Consider the following 18302-nt stretch of genomic DNA (forward strand, 5'->3'; position numbering starts at 1 on the left):
AAATTTCCACTCACTGCATAGCATGGTAGATTTCCAATACTGCCAATGAATGCTTGGATTTCGGCATTTTCCGATAAAATCTAGAATTACATCTAGACTCTAGTTACAGAATCGTAGTTTATGTAAGAGGAGGGAGCAGGAAGAAATTTGATGGAAATCGTTTATGCCTATCACATGCTGTTAATTTACTTACTACTATCATATCAATATTTTGGTTTTCTTCTAAAAACAATTTATCTGGCACTTCCAGGAAAACAAAAATGTCTCCCTTAGTTTGTTTACTTTTTTCTTGTATTGTTGCTGGTAAGTGTGGTGTAATTTAAAATGTAGTGCGTCTAAATTACTGTTCCATATAGACTAAAAGATAAATGAACGTTCACTATTTTAAGTGAATGATGATTAACATTAATGACTTATTCGTTCGCTTTGTTGACTTGTTTTAATTTAATATCATTACGACATTAGTCTTGTTGTCTTGTCTATTTTTATATTTTAGTCTCATATTATTACTATTAGCCTATCAATAATCAATCATCTGAGTCTGACATTAAAGAAAAAGAGACCTATTTATTACAGTTACTAAACTTGTAACTTGTAACTTAACTAAATATTTCAATATCAATATAGGCAAGAAATTAACTTTAAACAGCAGTGTTTGCGAGCAGGATTTGCTATACTATACTATAGGCCTATAAAAAGCGGCCATCTGTAAGTTAGAGTGGCTTCCCCTGAATCTTGCGCTATAAGTTTACAATAAAAAGATATTAAGAAGATGGCTGCTATAGTAAATGAGCATGGTTACATCTGTTGGAAACATCGCTAGTCTTCATTTATTACTGAAAAGTTTTAATTCAGTTGTTTAAAACCAGGTACATAAATGAAACAAGGAAACATTTTTGTATTTTTCAAAACATAAATCCTCCTCAAAATGTGAAATAATTAGGCCTATTAAAATTTAAGGAATCACCTGTTTTTCACATTACTAGTCGCGGGCGATTTTACGTACCTAAAACGATAGATTACCCCTAAATAATTTATTTCAAATTCTCAACGCTGTGAGTTTTAGTTTTCTAGGATCAGTACCATTTTTATTAATTATTATAATAATTAGATTAGGGCCTATAAGAATTTTTTGTAACATTTTTAATGTCTCTATTGCCTTTTCACTTTTCTGTTTGAGACATCTGGTTGTTTTAATTTAAAGCTTTCAAAATAAACTTTTCTGTGTATACACAGTATAGACTATTATAGATTGTATGTATGTTTGGTTGGGGCATGTGGCCTTACCATTCTAATCTAAACATAAGGAGATTGTTTTTTAGTAACGTTTTGAGATTTTACTCAATATAACGTGTTCACCTGTTGGCTGTGGCCTGTCCAGGGATACTGTTCAGCTTGAGATTCAGCCATTTCCTTTCGTGGATATTACAATATAATATTTTATTCAGCTGTAGTATATCTTTATTAATATTTAACATTTTTCCCTACTTACCGTATTAGAGATCTAATTTTTAAAGTTTGATGACTATTTATGCTATTAATAATTTATCTAGTTTTTTACCACATCTCATAATGCACAATTTATAATTAAATGAGGGCTGACAGCTACTGCATTACTTGTTACTTCTAAATATGAGTATTGTATCTAAGGTATTTTTCCTGCTAATCATAACAGATTAGTTCAGTAGGAAATGATTATCAATGCACAGAATATTTAACAAAAAATAGGACATTCCAGATCCACCACATCTCACAATATAAGATAACACTTCCACATCATAGACCATCATCTCAGCCCCCCCCCCCCCCCCGCCCACCCCCACCCCTCTCCCACTGAACAATAAAGATACCTGTAGTTTCTTGAAGTTTTTGGAAATAGAACATTACACATGGAATGAATATATGAAATTTTTTTATTTTAGTAGGTAATGCTGGCAAATTTAGAGGTGCCTGTTATGTTTAAAAATGCTGGGTTGTTTATTTGAGTAGGTGCTGAGTGTGTAACAATTGAACAAAATTTTCTATCAAATGTTTTCACTTGTGTTTCCACTGTGCCCAGTGTCCCACAGTGCCCCAGGTCCAGATGTGTGCCAGACATGGGCTGACTTGGCTAAGGCAGAAACTTTCCCAGGGGCTCAGAGCTGTACCAACAACAAGACTCAACATTGCACGAGGATAGATTGTTCTGGCCACTTCAGTATACCTGTAGGCATCATTTTATTTGTTTCTAGTTAAAATATTGTTCTGGCCACTTCAGTATACCTGTAGGCATCATTTTATTTGTTTCTAGTTAAAATATTGCTCTGACCACTTCTTCACTATACCTGTAGGCATCATTTTATTTGTTTGTGATTAAAATATTGTTCTGGCCTCTTCACTATAACTGTAGGCATCATTTGATTTGTTTCTGATTAAAATATTGCTCTGACCACTTCAGTATTCCTGCACACATCATTTTATTTGTTTCTGATTAAAATATTGTTTTGGCCACTTCACTCCAAGCATCATTTTTTTGTTTCTAATTATAACCTTTTTTAGTCAAAATTTTTGTTTAACAATGTCTGTAATGTAATTTGAAGTATTTTTTTACTAGTAGAAACAGCTGCATCAAATACGTTTTATAAAAAATAATTATATATATTATAAATAATATATTTTATAAAAAAATATTACTAAAATAGTCCTAATGCTACAAAACTTAAAACCTTTAACCTAAAATTATTCCTAGCTCAGACAAAAAAAAAAATCTAAAACCATTTAGTTTGTCCTGAATATTTGCATGTCTAATTAATTTTCAGGCATTTGTGCGACAGCTGCCAATCAAGGTTAAGCCAGGCTACGACTACTGCTTTGGCAGTCAGTTAAACTCATGTAGCGACCCTGTATCTATAGACTTCTACCTTCACATTTCTACTGAGAATAAGACTTTCACAAAGAGAATCACACATGATTCTTATTTAGCTCTTCCAGGTATTTATAAAATGAAGATTTGAGTGTTTATTCCTAATAACAAAGTGAGATTTCTACAAGAAAAGTTTTTTAAAGGTTTTAGGGGTTGTCAGTCATTGCCTGGATTGAAATTCTATACAAGAATTAAGCTATTGGCTTTTTAAAAAAATGGAACCGTGGCAGAGAGCTTGGTTATAAAAATGTTAAAATTAATTTAGATAATTTGATGTTTTGTCTGCTGTGCAACTGGTCGGATGGTAGAGAGTACACCTGTAACCCAAAAGTTGCGAGTTCAGATTCTGAGCTTGAGTCAGTAGGATGTCACTGAGACCACTGATGGGTACCTAACTCACTTTAGGGAAAGTAAAGGCGGTTGGGCATAGTGCTGATCTCTTCATATGCTGAGGTAACTGAAACAGGTGAATTCTACTTCACCTGGCCTATGGACTATCAAGCCAAAAGGGTTCTATACTCAACTTACTCTTAAGATATAAAATAATCATCACTATTTTAGTTCACGGAAATAAAACTTGATATTTTTTGTTAGGCACAAGTAAGTACAAAAGTTAGCTAGCATCTCTATGATAAACACTGCTGGATTTTAGAGTTCTTTTTTTTTTCAGAACTGAACATCCCCCTGACCTCACCTAAGCTGCACTTTGAGTTTGAGAAACATGATGGAATTATATCTTTCAATGTAAGCTTGGTAGTTTTATGTTTGAGAAACATGATGGAATTATATCTTTCAATGTAAGCTTGGTAGTTTTATGTTTGAGAAACATGATGGAATTATATCTTTCAATGTAAGCTTGGTAGTTCTATGTTTGAGAAACATGATGGAATTATATCTTTCAATGTAAGCTTGGTAGTTTTTTTTCTTACAATACCTCCCAACTTGCGAGACCAGTGATTGAGCAAGAGAGTTCTAACAGTCCAGAGTTCGATCCCCATGCTTGAGTCTGTAGGTTTGCCCCCCCTGCTATAGATACCTGACTCAGTCAGAGGAAGTAAAGGTGGCTGGGCATGGTACTTACCACATCATCCCTTCATGTCAATAGCTGTGTATCATATTATCTCTATTATCTAACTGTGTATTGACTTGTCTTAAAAAGTACAGAATTTTCTTATTTTATAAAACAGCCGTCTTCACATCTAAATTAGATCTTTCTTTTGTTGCACAAACATAACTATTTTATTTTAGAATAGTTTCATGACAGTGCAATATGTAGAAATTATCTAAATTAGACAACTCAGACTCATCATAATGTTAGATTTATGAGGTTCATTATATTTAGAATGCCCAGATTAACAATAAAGTTAGTCTACCCAAGTTCAACAAGAAGTGAGACAACTGAGGTTGATTATAAAGTTAGACAACCCAGGTTCATTATAAAGTTAGACAACCCAGGTTCATTGTAAGGTTACACAACCCAGGTTCACCATAAAGTTAGATAACCCAGTTTCAACATAAAGTTAGACAACCCAGGTTCAGCATAAAGTTAGACAACCCAAGCTCACCATAAAGTTAGATAACCCAGGTTCATTAAAAGGTTAGACAACTCAGGTTCACCATAAAGTTAGACAACTCAGGTTCAACATAAAGTTAGACAACCCAGGTTCACCATAAAGTTAGACAACCCAGGTTCACCATAAAGTTAGACAACCCAGGTTCACCATAAAGTTAGACAACCCAGGTTCACCATAAAGTTAGACAACCCAGGTTCACCATAAAGTTAGACAACCCAGGTTCTCTATAATGTTAGACAACCCAGGTTCACCATAAAGTTAGACAATCCAGGTTCAACATAAAGTTAGACAACCCAGGTTCTCTATAATGTTAGACAACCCAGGTTCACCATAAAGTTAGACAATCCAGGTTCAACATAAAGTTAGACAACCCAGGTTCACCATAAAGTTAGACAACCCAATCTCAGCCCCTGTACTAACAATGAATAACTCTTCCTCCACAGGTCAAACTTATTGTTAACATTGAGTATGGCGGGATCCAGATGGCCAGCTTTGAGGAACCTCTAATAAAAAACGCCACCCTTTACACAGAGCATTGTGATAAGCCTACACCACAGGATGCCAACACGCCATCTCCTGAGTTCATCAGCAGCATCAACCACTGTAATGACTTTGGCTACACAGCACTGACGACTCAGGTGTCTCCAACAACACAGACCTATAAACCTTCTTGTAAGATTTTGTTTGACAGCTTAGCTCTTTTTGTTTGACATCTTAGCTCCTTTTGTTTGACATCTTAGCTCCTATTACAGAAATAGCAAATGACCTTTTTTGAAATACAGACCCCCCCCCTCTCCCCGCTGTTTCATATGCGCATTCACCAAAACCTTGGTAATAGTTCTACCGTTCACACTGTGTATTTACCTTCGCCAAATCCCTGTGAATGAACCGTTGAACCCCTGGGGTTCACTTGAAGCCAGGTTAAGAACACCTGGTCTAGTCTAGTCCCCCCCTTCCTTAATGATGGGTACTCATTTGATCTGGTGAGTCATTAAAATTGTGTTTAAACCTTACAATCTCAAAAGGCAGAATGGTAGGTGTCCATTTGAGCAGGATAGGCTTTTAAATTTGGTCAAAATCCTTATGATTCCAATAGACTAAATGCTGGGTATTCATTTATGCTGAGTAAGCTCAAACGTTAGGTTGTGATCTATATAAAACCAATAGGCTAAATGCTGGGTATTCATTTATGCTGAGTAAGCCATAGGTTAGGTTGAAATCCTTATAAACACCAGTCAAACAAGCTTTGAACCCTGATCCCACATGTTGATAGTAGTGATGGCTACTATTTAACCACACCAGTCTTCAAACATTTTTTAAATTTTTACTTAATGAAAAACAAATTGTGTGTTTCTAAGGTTTGGGATGAGTTGATGTATGTGTCGCCAACTGTTATTTTCTTCTCATGTTCCTATGGTTTGGTATGAGTTGATGTATGTGTCTCCAACTGTTATTTTCTTCTCATGTTCCTAAGGTTTGGGATGAGTTGATGTATGTGTCTCCAACTGTTATTTTCTTCTCATGTTCCTAAGGTTTGGGATGAGTTGATGTATGTGTCTCCAACTGTTATTTTCTTCTCATGTTCCTAAGGTTTGGGATGAGTTGATGTATGTGTCTCCAACTGTTATTTTCTTCTCATGTTCCTAAGGTTTGGGATGAGTTGATGTATGTGTCTCCAACTGTTATTTTCTTCTCACACAGCAACGCTGAACAAATTCTGTGATATCAAAACTGCATGCAGCGCTCACGAGTTTTGTGGCACCAACAGCACATGCACATGTAACTTAGGTATGGGGATAAGTTGATTTTTGTGGTCAAGTGCTGTGGGTATAAGTTGATATTGTGGTCTAGTGTGGGGATAAGTTGATTTTTGTGGTTAAATGTGGGATAAGTTGATGTTGTGGTCAAGTGTGGGATAAGTTGATGTTGTGGTCAAGTGTGGGGATAAGTTGATATTGTGGTCTAGTGTGGGGATAAGTTAATATTTGTGGTCCAGTGTGGGATAAGTTGATGTTTGTGGTCCAGTGTGGGATAAGTTGATTTTTGTGGTCAAGTGTGGGGAGAAGTTAATATTTGTGGTCCAGTGTGGGATAAGTTGATGTTTGTGGTCCAGTGTGGGATAAGTTGATTTTTGTGGTCAAGTGTGGGGAGAAGTTAATATTTGTGGTCCAGTGTGGGATAAGTTAATATTTGTGGTCCAGTGTGGGATAAGTTGATGTTTGTGGTCCAGTGTGGGATAAGTTGATTTTTGTGGTCAAGTGTGGGGAGAAGTTAATATTTGTGGTCCAGTGTGGGATAAGTTAATATTTGTGGTCCAGTGTGGGATAAGTTAATATTTGTGGTCTAATGGAATAAGTTGTTCTTTGTGGTTTAGCAATCCATTTTTTTTTTTTGAAATTGTAAAAATTCTCTGTATTTTTTCAGTTTAACAATGAATACATTTTCTTGTATTTGTATCTTAAAGGCAATTTCATTCTGTCTTTCATGTTGTCTTTCAGAATCCCAGCTGTCTGCCAGTAAGGACTACTGCTCTCCCTTTAGCCAAGTGAACCAGAGGTGTATGCAGGACAACGACTGCAGCTTTAACGAGGAGTGCAGCTCACAGACTTGTCAGTGTGTTCAGGGCTACAGCTATGATGAAGTGCGTGGTATGTGCGTCTTTGCGCAACACGGCCAGAAGCCGGACAGCCACATGAACAGTACAGCAAAATGTGGGTGAACATTTGTGTTGTGGCTGCTACATCGTCTGTGTTTGTGTGGCTGCTACATTGTCTGTGTTTGTTCAGTTTGTACATTTCTAACTTTGTTGTTTGATTTCTAATTTTGTGCTTACATTTCTGTATCTTATAGACATATTTCTATATTTTATAGTTTTATTCTACATTTTGTGATCATATTTCTAATTGTATGGTCACATTTTTAATCATGTGGCCTGTTTATTAAGTTTAGGTCATTCATGTAGTATATCTCACAATAAGTATGTTTTTAAAAAAGTAAATAAAATCCATAATATGGCATTCAATTCAAAAATGTTAAAATTGACTAAAAAAATCTCAAATACTATACATATTTTGCTGTGAGATATTTTGTCTGAGATCATTTGTCCATGGTGTCATTTGTCCTGATATATTTTGTCCTGAGGTTGTTTGTCCTGAGATCATTTGTCATGGAACCCATTTCTAATCGTGTGGTCACATTTCTAATCACTTGGTCACATTTCTAATCACGTGGTCACATTTCTAATCCTCTGTTCACATTTCTAATCCTGTGGTCACATTACTAATCCTGTAGTCACATTACTAATCCTGTGGTCACATTACTAATCCTGTGGTCACATTACTAATCCTGTGGTCACATTACTAATCCTGTGGTCATATTACTAATCCTGTGGTCACATTACTAATCATGTGGTCACATTTGTAATTCTGTGGTCACATTTCTAATCCTGTCGTCACATTTCTAAACACGTCACATTTCTAAACACGTAGTCACATTTCTAATCATGTAGTCACATTTCTAAACACGTCACATTTCTAATCACGTGGTCACATTTCTAATCATGTAGTCACATTTCTAATCATGTAGTCACATTTCTAAACACGTCACATTTCTAATCATGTAGTCACATTTCTAAACACGTCACATTTCTAATCCTGTGGTCACATTTCTAATCCTGTGGTCACATTTCTAATCCTGTGGTCACATTTCTAATCCTGTGGTCACATTTCTAATCCTGTGGTCACATTTCTAATCCTGTGGTCACATTTCTAATCCTGTGGTCACATTACTAATCATGTGGTCACATTTCTAATCCTGTGGTCACATTACTAATCATGTGGTCACATTACTAATCCTGTGGTCACATTACTAATCCTGTGGTCACATTTCTAATCCTGTGGTCACATTTCTAATCCTGTGGTCACATTACTAATCATGTGGTCACATTTCTAATCCTGTGGTCACATTACTAATCATGTGGTCACATTACTAATCCTGTGGTCATATTTCTAATCACTTGGTCTTATTTCTAATCATGTGGTCACATTTCTAATCCTGTGGTCACATTTCTAATCATGTAGTCACATTTCTAATCCTGTGGTAACATTTCTAATCCTGTAGTCACATTACTAATCCTGTAGTCACATTACTAATCCTGTGGTCACATTACTAATCCTGTGGTCACATTTCTAATCCTGTGGTCACATTTCTAATCCTGTGGTCACATTACTAATCATGTGGTCACATTTCTAATCCTGTGGTCACATTACTAATCATGTGGTCACATTACTAATCCTGTGGTCATATTTCTAATCACTTGGTCTTATTTCTTATCATGTGGTCACATTTCTAATCCTGTAGTCACATTTCTAATCCTGTAGTCACATTTCTAATCCTGTGATCACATTTCTAATCATGTAGTCACATTTCTCATGTTTTGATTTAGTGCTTTGTTTCTCATATTTCCCTGTCACAATTCTACAGTGGAATCACCTGCAACAACACCCTCACCCCACCGGTCAGAAGAGAAACCAGTCAAGGAATGGCACAACAGTGAGTACTTTTTAAAATCCAAATCACTCTCTTGGAAGTTTTAGGTTGGTTGGGACTGGTACAGCACCAGGTATCAAATCTGAGAGGATTCAGGGGACACTAGCTAGGTAAGTGGTTTTGCTTCTGTTGTTAGAGCTATGGTCATTATTTTATCAATCTTTATTGTATCTTCCCCCACCCCCACCCAGTTCCCATATACATAGGTGCCTCTGTGGCAGGTGCTATGGCCATTGTTTTATCAATCTGGGGGTTCATAGCGTGCAGAAAGAAGCTGGTGTTCAGACAGCTGGAAGAGAGGGATGCAGAGATCCGCTCACCAATGCTGGGAAATGATGATGACAACCTAATCATGTAGATGGTGCAGCAAGTGATAACTTTCATTGCCAACTTTGATTTCTTTCTCACTGTTTATTGACAAACCTTCTTTTTAATGAGTCTCATCATAAAGATCTGACTAGTGGAGACTTTCTTTGCCAACTTTGATTTCTTTCTCACAGTTTATTGACATTACTTAAAAAACCTTTTTTATGTGTTGCATTATGTATATGTCACTGGTGAAGACTTTCTTTGACAAGTTTGATTTCTTTCTCTCAATTAATTGACATATTTTAACTAATTTATTTTGAAACTATTATTTTTGATTTTGTAACCAAAGAATTTCTCTTTGTCATTTAAAATAGGCGTATATTTTTGCTAATGTTTACACTTTTTAAAAACTATTTTTTTGTATATTTACTTTAACATTGAGTTTTTTTTTACATTTAAGTGAAGCAAATGTATAGTTCAATAGGATTTTTAAAAATTCATCATCTTTAACAATTCTTCTACTGGCAACATCACTTAAATTAATTAGATCTTGGAGTTAATAAGATGATGTTGCACTAAGAAATTGTTACATGAATTAATTAATGAGCCATATTTTTTGACTACATTCCAGATTGTCACCTTTTAATATCACAGGTAGAAATATCTTCCCTTTCAAAACTAGGTTCATTGGTGATTCCCAAAAAATTGTTTATTCATAAATTGGTTATCCAAGATTGTGTTCATTTATTTCAACCTCACTAATTAAAAATCTGATTATGAATCTCTTTTTTATCTGATATTTATGATTTTTAATTTCATTGTACTGAATATCCACTTCAGCTTTTATTTAAACTTTTTTTTTGAAGATCGAAAATATTTAGCTTCTCAGGCTTAGTTTCTCCTTTGTTGTAGTATTTATAGACATGCCTGCTAAAAATATTTGCTTTGTACATTTGTTGACACCTTGCTTCTGGCTCATACTCAAGTTTTGATGTTTTATGGAACTGTAGCTATAATTAGAATCAAAGATGTGTGATCCCCATGTGGTTTAGTTAGCTTGCAGCATCCTAGTTTGGGTTGTCACATCCCAGCAGCATTATTTAAGTTGTTACCTCCCCTACCCTGTTTGTCACCTTTAAGTTTGAGCAGTCACCTCCAAGCTTGGGCGTCACCTCCTATCCCCTAAGCAAAGGTTGTGATAAACAAAAAGTGTTTTAGAATTGTGATACCATTGTACATTTTGTAATTACCTCCCCTGTTGCAAATGTTTTTGGTACATTCCAGCGGAGTTTAATTTTGTTATAAGTGTTATATTATAGCCTTGTTTTTATAACAAGAATTAAAATGCCAGTTTTGTTGAATCAAGAATGTTCAGTTATAAACAGCTTTTGCACATAAGCACATCTTTATTGTTCTGCACAAAAAGTGTTAAATTTAAATATATATATTTCTGTGTTGATGTAATGGAGTAGATTTTTTAAAAAACACAGCATCGATGAATAACATAAAAATTAATAATAGCTAACACACCCCCTAACTCTTCTGCATTATTTCTTCCTTATGAGGAAGAATAAAATCTAGGGATGAGAAAGAAAAAGATCTAGGGACAGAAAATTTATGTAATTTAAAAAAATATAAAAACTAATTTGTTTGGGCCAAGTCTTTCAATTCCATTTATTTTTTATGCAATCAATAAATATTGAATGTATTTTTTTTTTTTGTTTAAAAAGTTATTTTAAATATATTTTGATGTTTTTGATGACTCATGCCCTCTTATTCATTTGAAATGCTTTTTAAGAAGGTAATGTTGAAATATATCAAAAACTTTTATTTCTAAACGCAGGTCAGTGCTATATCAACAATCTCCTACATTCCTCATTAAATATTTGTTGCACTATTTCTACTAAATTTACAAATTTAAAAACTGGATGGTCTATATTTTAGTCACTACAGTATCAGTTTATCATAATCTTTGCCTTTACAATCTGTATTTAAATTCTTTAAATGTTAAACTAGATCTGAAAGCTTTAACTGTACTTTTTATGCCTAAGCTTTATAAAAAATATGTCCCTGTAACATACATGACAGTGTTAACAGTGGTAGTCTTGCAGCTGTGTCGTGCCCAGTAAATGAAACAGTATTTCCATTGATTGTTTTTTTAATGGAACAATACTCTATAATTTACACAGCAGATGAATGTCATGGTTTTATGTAGTGAATTGATATCACCAGGTGTTATTTGTTTGTACAAAAACACATTTCAAAATGTATAAATGTAACTAGTAGGTATCAAATTTACCAAGTTACAACATGGATGAAATCTGCAAAAAGAAAAAGTTACTTCTACCTATTATTTCTGTTTTTAAATTCTAAATTAGCACATATTTGTTGTTTTTTTCTTATGTAATTTAAAGTTTAATTTATGATATTACGTGTGGCTTTACGACGTTAATTTATCTACAATCAATCTCACATTTTAAAAATATATTGCTTTAAAATTAAAGCAAAGAATCTCATATTTTGTCTTGGAGTTATTCATAAAATTTCTAGCAAATTTTTTTATTATTTCTAGTTTTTCATCCCCTCTAAATGCATATATTTACAAAATCCAATTATTGTTCTAAACAATGAATGTTGGGCCAAAATTGGAAAATTTCAACTTTTCTAATACAGTTACAGTCTAATAAAAATATGTGTAACTGCAAAGCATCAGATTAGAAAATTATTTTTTAGAACTCAAGTGTGATGGCAAATCCTGCCCCACATCTACATAATTTATGGACAACCATTAATTAAATGTTTAGACTACATTGCATATTATTTTATCAATATTAAATAAAGACCTACTTTTCTTAACACAAATTGTTTTGTTTTATTATTGTTGAATTTGTTTTATAGTTTACTGTAATCGATAGTTTTGTAGCTTTCTATGTGTATTGACTTGTGTTAATGGCTTATGTTAAAAGGGTTGGGTGGGGGATGCATAACAATCATTTGTTAACATAGTTACAAGAGATTTAAAATAATGGCACTAGGATCTATGTGGTTTTCAGTAAGCTATAGTAGCTGTTAATATTATATGTTGTCAGGTAAGGTTTTTTTCTAAGTATCCTTAAATGTCTGGGTAGACTCAGGGACATCTTACTGATTTGAACCCGGATTTGAACTCGAGACATGGATTAACAGACTAGCCATCCCATGATGAAGTACAATACTAGCCTATAATTGTAAACAAAAGTATTGGTCAAGCTCTGGCTAAGTTTAAATAGTTGTGGAATTAACCTCATGGACTTGCCAGGTCAAAGCTGTTCCAATGTTCTTTTCTAAATAGCAGCATAGAATCACCAAATCCTGTAAGAAACTGCTGTATAAGATGGGAGCATTCTGTCTGCTTTTCTTGTATTACTGATACAAATCTTTAAAGTAAAAGTCATGTTTTAGACAGCTTTGGAAAATCCTAAGAAATGAATTAAATAACCATATATATCTAAGGTAAATGTTGGGAGTATATTTAAAACTAAACACCTTCCTTTCTTAACCAACCAAAAGAAAAGATAGGATTTAAAGCACAAACTCATGTCACATAAAGTGACCAGTCTTCTTCTTCTTCTTCGTTCTTAATTTTAGTGTTGGACCCCCCCCCCCAACACAATTAAGTATACGTGTCAACTGGTTATGCGCCATTGAGGCCATTGACTCCGATTTCAGCCTGCTTTTCCTTTTTGGATTTGCTTCCATAGACTTTGTCCAACCAAGAACAAACTACAAGGCAGCAGTTGTTTGATTTTGTAGTTGTCTCTCCTAGAAGAGTGGCTGTCCCCAGCAACGAGCCTCATCCTCCCTCCCCCCCCCCCCGGTAGAACGTCTAATCTCCTCCTTCCTCCCCTGTAGAACGTCTAATCCGGAATCCCTCCCTCTCTCGCGGTAGAAAATCCCTCCCTCTCTCCCGGTACATCGTATAATTCCTCCCCTTCCCCCAGAATAACGTCTAAGCCCCCCCCCCCCCTCGCCCCCCCCCCCCTCCCCGAAAAGAAATATAATTTGTATAGAAAATATATACTTTTACCAGTGTCAGCCCCCTCCCCCGGACAACGTTCTGCAGTAAACACAATGAAAAACTTTCACAATCAAAACGAAATACTTATTTGAAACAATGAGTTATGAACTGTATATTATTCTAAAAAAACATGAATGTATCAGTTGTTTATTTTTAAGTTAAATCTATTATTAAGTAATAAACATCACCAAGGATCAAATAATATTCTATAGATAATTTTCAACCGATACTCATTTTAATATAATATAAATTATATAATTCTAAATAAAATGAATGTGTCAAATAAGCATGTTAAATTAACAACGTGGAGGTTACTAGCTTACCAATCGACCAAAATGGGCTGGGGTGGGTGGGGGAATACACTCAGTGTTTCTTCCAGACTTTTTTCTCCGGGGGGGCACTTGAAATCTTCGGGGGGGGGGGGGGGGCGGTAAACTTTCTTCGGGGGGGGGGGGGGCGGACACTGTTAAAAGTATATATTTTCTATATAAATTATATAAATTTCATTTCGTTCGGGGGGGGGGGGGCGGTAAAAATTTTTCCGGGGGGGGGGGGGGGGGCTTTGCCCCCCCGAAGAGATGCCTGGAAGAAACTCTGAATACACTGATCATCCTACATGGTATGTAACACCCAATGTAACATCCATAGCTTCACCTGCCCCCACTACTCCATAACGCGACAAGCTGACGATCGTCGCCTTTGATGCTGTGTAACACCCTTACATTACACGATCGCGGTGGTTTATACCCCACCTCCCTTCCCCTTTCACTTTGTGGAGTTGATGTTAATAATCCTTGGGCATAGATCAGGAAATCTTGTCAGACTTTTGTCTCTGAAATTACATAATATTCGTCTGACACGTTGGCCGACTAGCCTAGCGCAGGGGTCGGCAACCTGCGGCTCTCGAGCCGCATGCGGCTCCTTTGATGTCAAAGTGCGGCTCTCGGGTTCAATGCGCAAATATTAATCATTAAATTATTTCAATTTCTATACTCTTTTAAAAAAATAGTATACTGCAGAAAATACTTTAAACAGGATAAAAACGCTCAACACAGAACAGTGAGAATAGGTGGAGTAGAGAGTATACGGTTTACGGACAGCTGATTGTCGCTTGGTATGGGGAATGTCAGACGGCAAGCCGTTTTCAACACTCTGTGATGAAAGATATAATAATAAATTTAAACAATAAAACCTCCCTATTCTTTTAGAATTCTTCTTCTTCTTCTTCTTCGTTCTTAATTATTAGTGTTGAAGGGGATCGAGATTTATCTGCCAGTGGGTTTGAACTCGAATTTATCAATTTGTTCGAATTTATCAACCATGAGCTGTTTGCCGACTCGACCACGCCTCCAACACAATTAAGCGTTACGTGTCAACTGGTTATGCGCCATTGAGGCCATTGACTCCGATTTCAGCCTGCTTTTCTTTTTGGATTTGCTTCCATAGCCTTTGTCCAACCAAGAACAAACTACAAGGCAGCAGTTGTTTAATTTTGGAGTTGTCTCTCCTAGAAGAGTGGCTGTCCCCAGCTAACGAGCCTCATCAGCCCGAGGGTTCGAACTCGAGACTTTTCGGTTTAGCAACCACGCCGACCCTTAGAATTATTAACTACTCCCTATTCCAAAGTACTTCCTATTAAATATTGTTGATATTGACACACTTCATTCAATTGTGTAGGCCTATGTAATATCTGGCGTTATTGTTTTGAGGTAAATATTTTCATATTTGCCTACTGCATATTCTGTTTGTTTCACGCTGTTATGATAAATAATTAAATATTATATTATTAACTAGATCTAGCTAGAGTCTATATGTGTTCAGCTTTTTAAATGTATTGTGATAATTGTCTGTTTTGAATATTGATCATGTCAACTTAGTCAACTTAGTTTTAGTGTTTTAAATTTTAAAGCAAATATTTTCAGTGGCAGCATTGGTACTGTCGAATTCACAAATTTTGAATTACTAAAAAGTAGAAAATAAAACAACTAAATAGCGGCGTATGATACGCTGCGGGTCGGCTCGTTTATTTTAATTACTATTAATTACAGTAATTAGTATTACCCCATTAGGCACTATTAGGCCTATGTATGCGTACATCCTATAAAAGAATTAAAACCTACATACTTCATGCTAAACATATTTATTATTTACGTGTGTCATTCATACACAACCTACACACATTACATTACATTTTATTAATGGTAAGTTGTGCATGTCACCTCATGCCATTTATTTTAAGCTTGTGCCATGCATTTTACCACAAACACCAAAGGCAAAGGTTATGCTATATTTAGTTTAGGTTCTTCTTTTAAGTATTGGGTATTTAGTATTTACTAGCATTTAGACCTATTTCTGTATTAAATAAAAACAATACCTTTGAAATGTTTAATTTTAAATCAATAAATGTTACACCATATTTGAGACTCATTGAGGTGCTTAAATAGTGAGTTTTTTAAATGTTGATTATTCTGAATAATTTAGGTTTTAATAATTTTAACATTCCTTACACATTAACAATACAATCAGTTAATTTAATATCCTAATAAACATACAAGTCACAACTAAGCAGGGCTAAGTGAAGGCTGTAAATCAGGGGTCTCCAAACTACGGCCCGCGGGCCGAATGCGGCCCGCGAGGTCCTCTCATCCGGCCCGCGGGGATCTTTATGTCCACGGAAAAATTAACGTTTGTTGGAGGTGGCTGAGGAGCTTTTACCAGAAAATTCAAAGCAATTTGAAAATGTAGCTTTGGCTGCAAATACTTTTGCCCGCCGTGTTGCAGACATTGGTGAAGATGATTAATTTAATAAGGTCACATGGGCTTAACCATAGATAGTTCAGAGACATGTTGAAAGATACAAAAAAGGAATCGCAAGATTTACCATATTACACAGCAGTAAGATGGCTAAGTTGTGAGAAAGAGTCTGAGCATGGTATTTAAGTTAAGAAAGGAAATAGGTTACTTCCTAGAAAGTAAAGGCAAGCCACAAGCATTAATGTCTGATGAAGAGTGAGTATAGAAATTGGCCTATACTGCAGACATAACTATTCATTTAAATTTTCTGAACCTAAAACTACAAGAGAAGGAAATCTAGTTTCTGATCTATACACCGACCTAAAGCCCTTAGATCCAAAACTGGTCATGTTTTTGGAACAAGTACAGGCCAACAACTTGGCGCACTTTCAGCAGTACAAGGTCTTCATGGCTGAAGCAACAGCTGAGTTCCCCACGTCATTTTCATGCGAGATCAACAAAGACCTCCAGCTGCAGTTTCAGTAGAGATTTTCTGACTTGGAATAAAAGGCAGAAGAAGTGAAACTGTTTCAAAATACATTTGAAAAAAATGTGCCCAGTTGCCTAGTTGAACCATAGCTGAATATCATAGAATTGCAAGCAAATTACCTCCTTAGAGACAAGTTCAAAAAAGGGCGGGTGGGTTTTTATAAGTTTTTGCTCAAGGAAGACTTTCCTAATATTGAAACTTTTGCATCAAAGTACCTTTCAAAGTTTGGAACAACATACCGGTGTGAACAAACATTTTCAAGAATGAAATACGTGAAGAATAATTTGGGAACAAACTTGGACCTCGAGTGTTTTGTCGGGCCTCGACAGTGTTTCTTTCAGACTTTTTCTCCAAGACGGGGGGGATGGGGGACACTTTAAATTTTATATATTTCTATATAAATTATATTTAGCGGGGGGGGGGGGTGGCTTCACCACCCCAAACTGACGCCTGGAAGAAACTCTGGCCCATTAACTATATTTAATAGTTAATGCGGCCCTCGAACTGAAAAGTTTGGAGACCCCTGCTGTAAATGATAAGTTTTATTATTATGCAAGCTGTCTTTAATCTGTTTTTTCATATTTCAGCCTGTTTTCATCAGAATTTGGAAAACATCTGCAGCTACAATGATCATCTTAGCTAAGGTAACAATTTTGTTTGAATTTTCACTTTTTGACGAGTAATAACATTTTTTAAAAACCTAACAGTTGCATAAGTTTTATCTGGAACCTTTTTTTGGCTAGAGCAGCTTTTTAAGCTGTTTAATTTTTGTGTTGCTAAATTAAATATAGGAAATAATTTCTCGAATTAGTAAAAAAAACTACTCGCCAAAACCCTGCATACCAAATCTTAATCCAACAGTACTTTCATTGTTATTTTAGCATAAACTACTTTATTTAAAATATTAGCTACGAGCCAACCCGCGGCGTATCATACGCCACTATTTAGTTGTTTTATTTTCTACTTTTCAGTAATTCATAATTTGTTAATTCGGCAGTACGAATGCTGCCACTGAATATATTTGCTTTAAAACACTGTCAGTAGCTCGTTAAGGATGATACCCCCCCCCCCCCCTCTCCCCCCCCCCGTGAAAGCAGCCTCCTCTTAGTTACCTCTCCTAAGTTTAAAATCGTTTCAAACTAAATCATCTGCCCCTAATAGCCGTCACTAAACCCGGCTCTACGATTGTAAACATTTAGCGTGAACCACAGCTCACCAGACCATGTAGGGGTGGGGGTAGTAGGGAGCGTGCTTACAGCTTGGTGTTTTCTAACGTCTCCAAGAAGAGAATTATATATAGATATTAACCTATAAATTAGTACAATAATGATGAGAGACTGCTTTATTTTTAACTGCCATTAACTGACGAGCAGAGTCCAAAAAAATCCAATACTTTCCATTGTCCAGTCATATCCCTGATTACTTTTTAGCATTTACACAAATTTTTTAATTCTTAAAATGCTACATTTTATAATAAATTGTACACTTTATACTTATCTGGAGTTATGTATCCATAACAAAATATGTAGGCTATTAACTAGTCCCTCACACAGTAATAATACAGAAGTTGTTAGGGCTTTGTGAGGGATTAACCTTTAATATCACTGCCAAACATTGTGATAATATACC

The 18302-nt window shown here is 35.5% G+C and overlaps 1 protein-coding gene across 1 annotated transcript; it reads left to right on the forward strand.

Annotated features, from left to right (window-relative positions):
* Positions 1 to 252: 252 nt before the first annotated feature.
* On the forward strand, positions 253 to 12209 carry LOC131928108 (uncharacterized). The gene is made up of 9 exons (XM_059284036.1): positions 253 to 303; positions 2060 to 2205; positions 2799 to 2970; positions 3573 to 3646; positions 4920 to 5148; positions 6178 to 6264; positions 6975 to 7187; positions 8959 to 9027; positions 9216 to 12209. The coding sequence occupies exons 1-9, from the start codon at positions 261 to 263 to the stop codon at positions 9380 to 9382; spliced, it is 1200 nt and encodes a 399-aa protein (XP_059140019.1). The 5' UTR covers positions 253 to 260; the 3' UTR covers positions 9383 to 12209.
* The last annotated feature ends 6093 nt before the right edge of the window (positions 12210 to 18302 follow it).

This window comes from Physella acuta, unplaced genomic scaffold, assembly GCF_028476545.2.
Source record: "Physella acuta isolate Inbredline_101_S28 unplaced genomic scaffold, ASM2847654v3 ptg001463l, whole genome shotgun sequence".
NCBI lineage: Eukaryota > Metazoa > Mollusca > Gastropoda > Physidae > Physella > Physella acuta.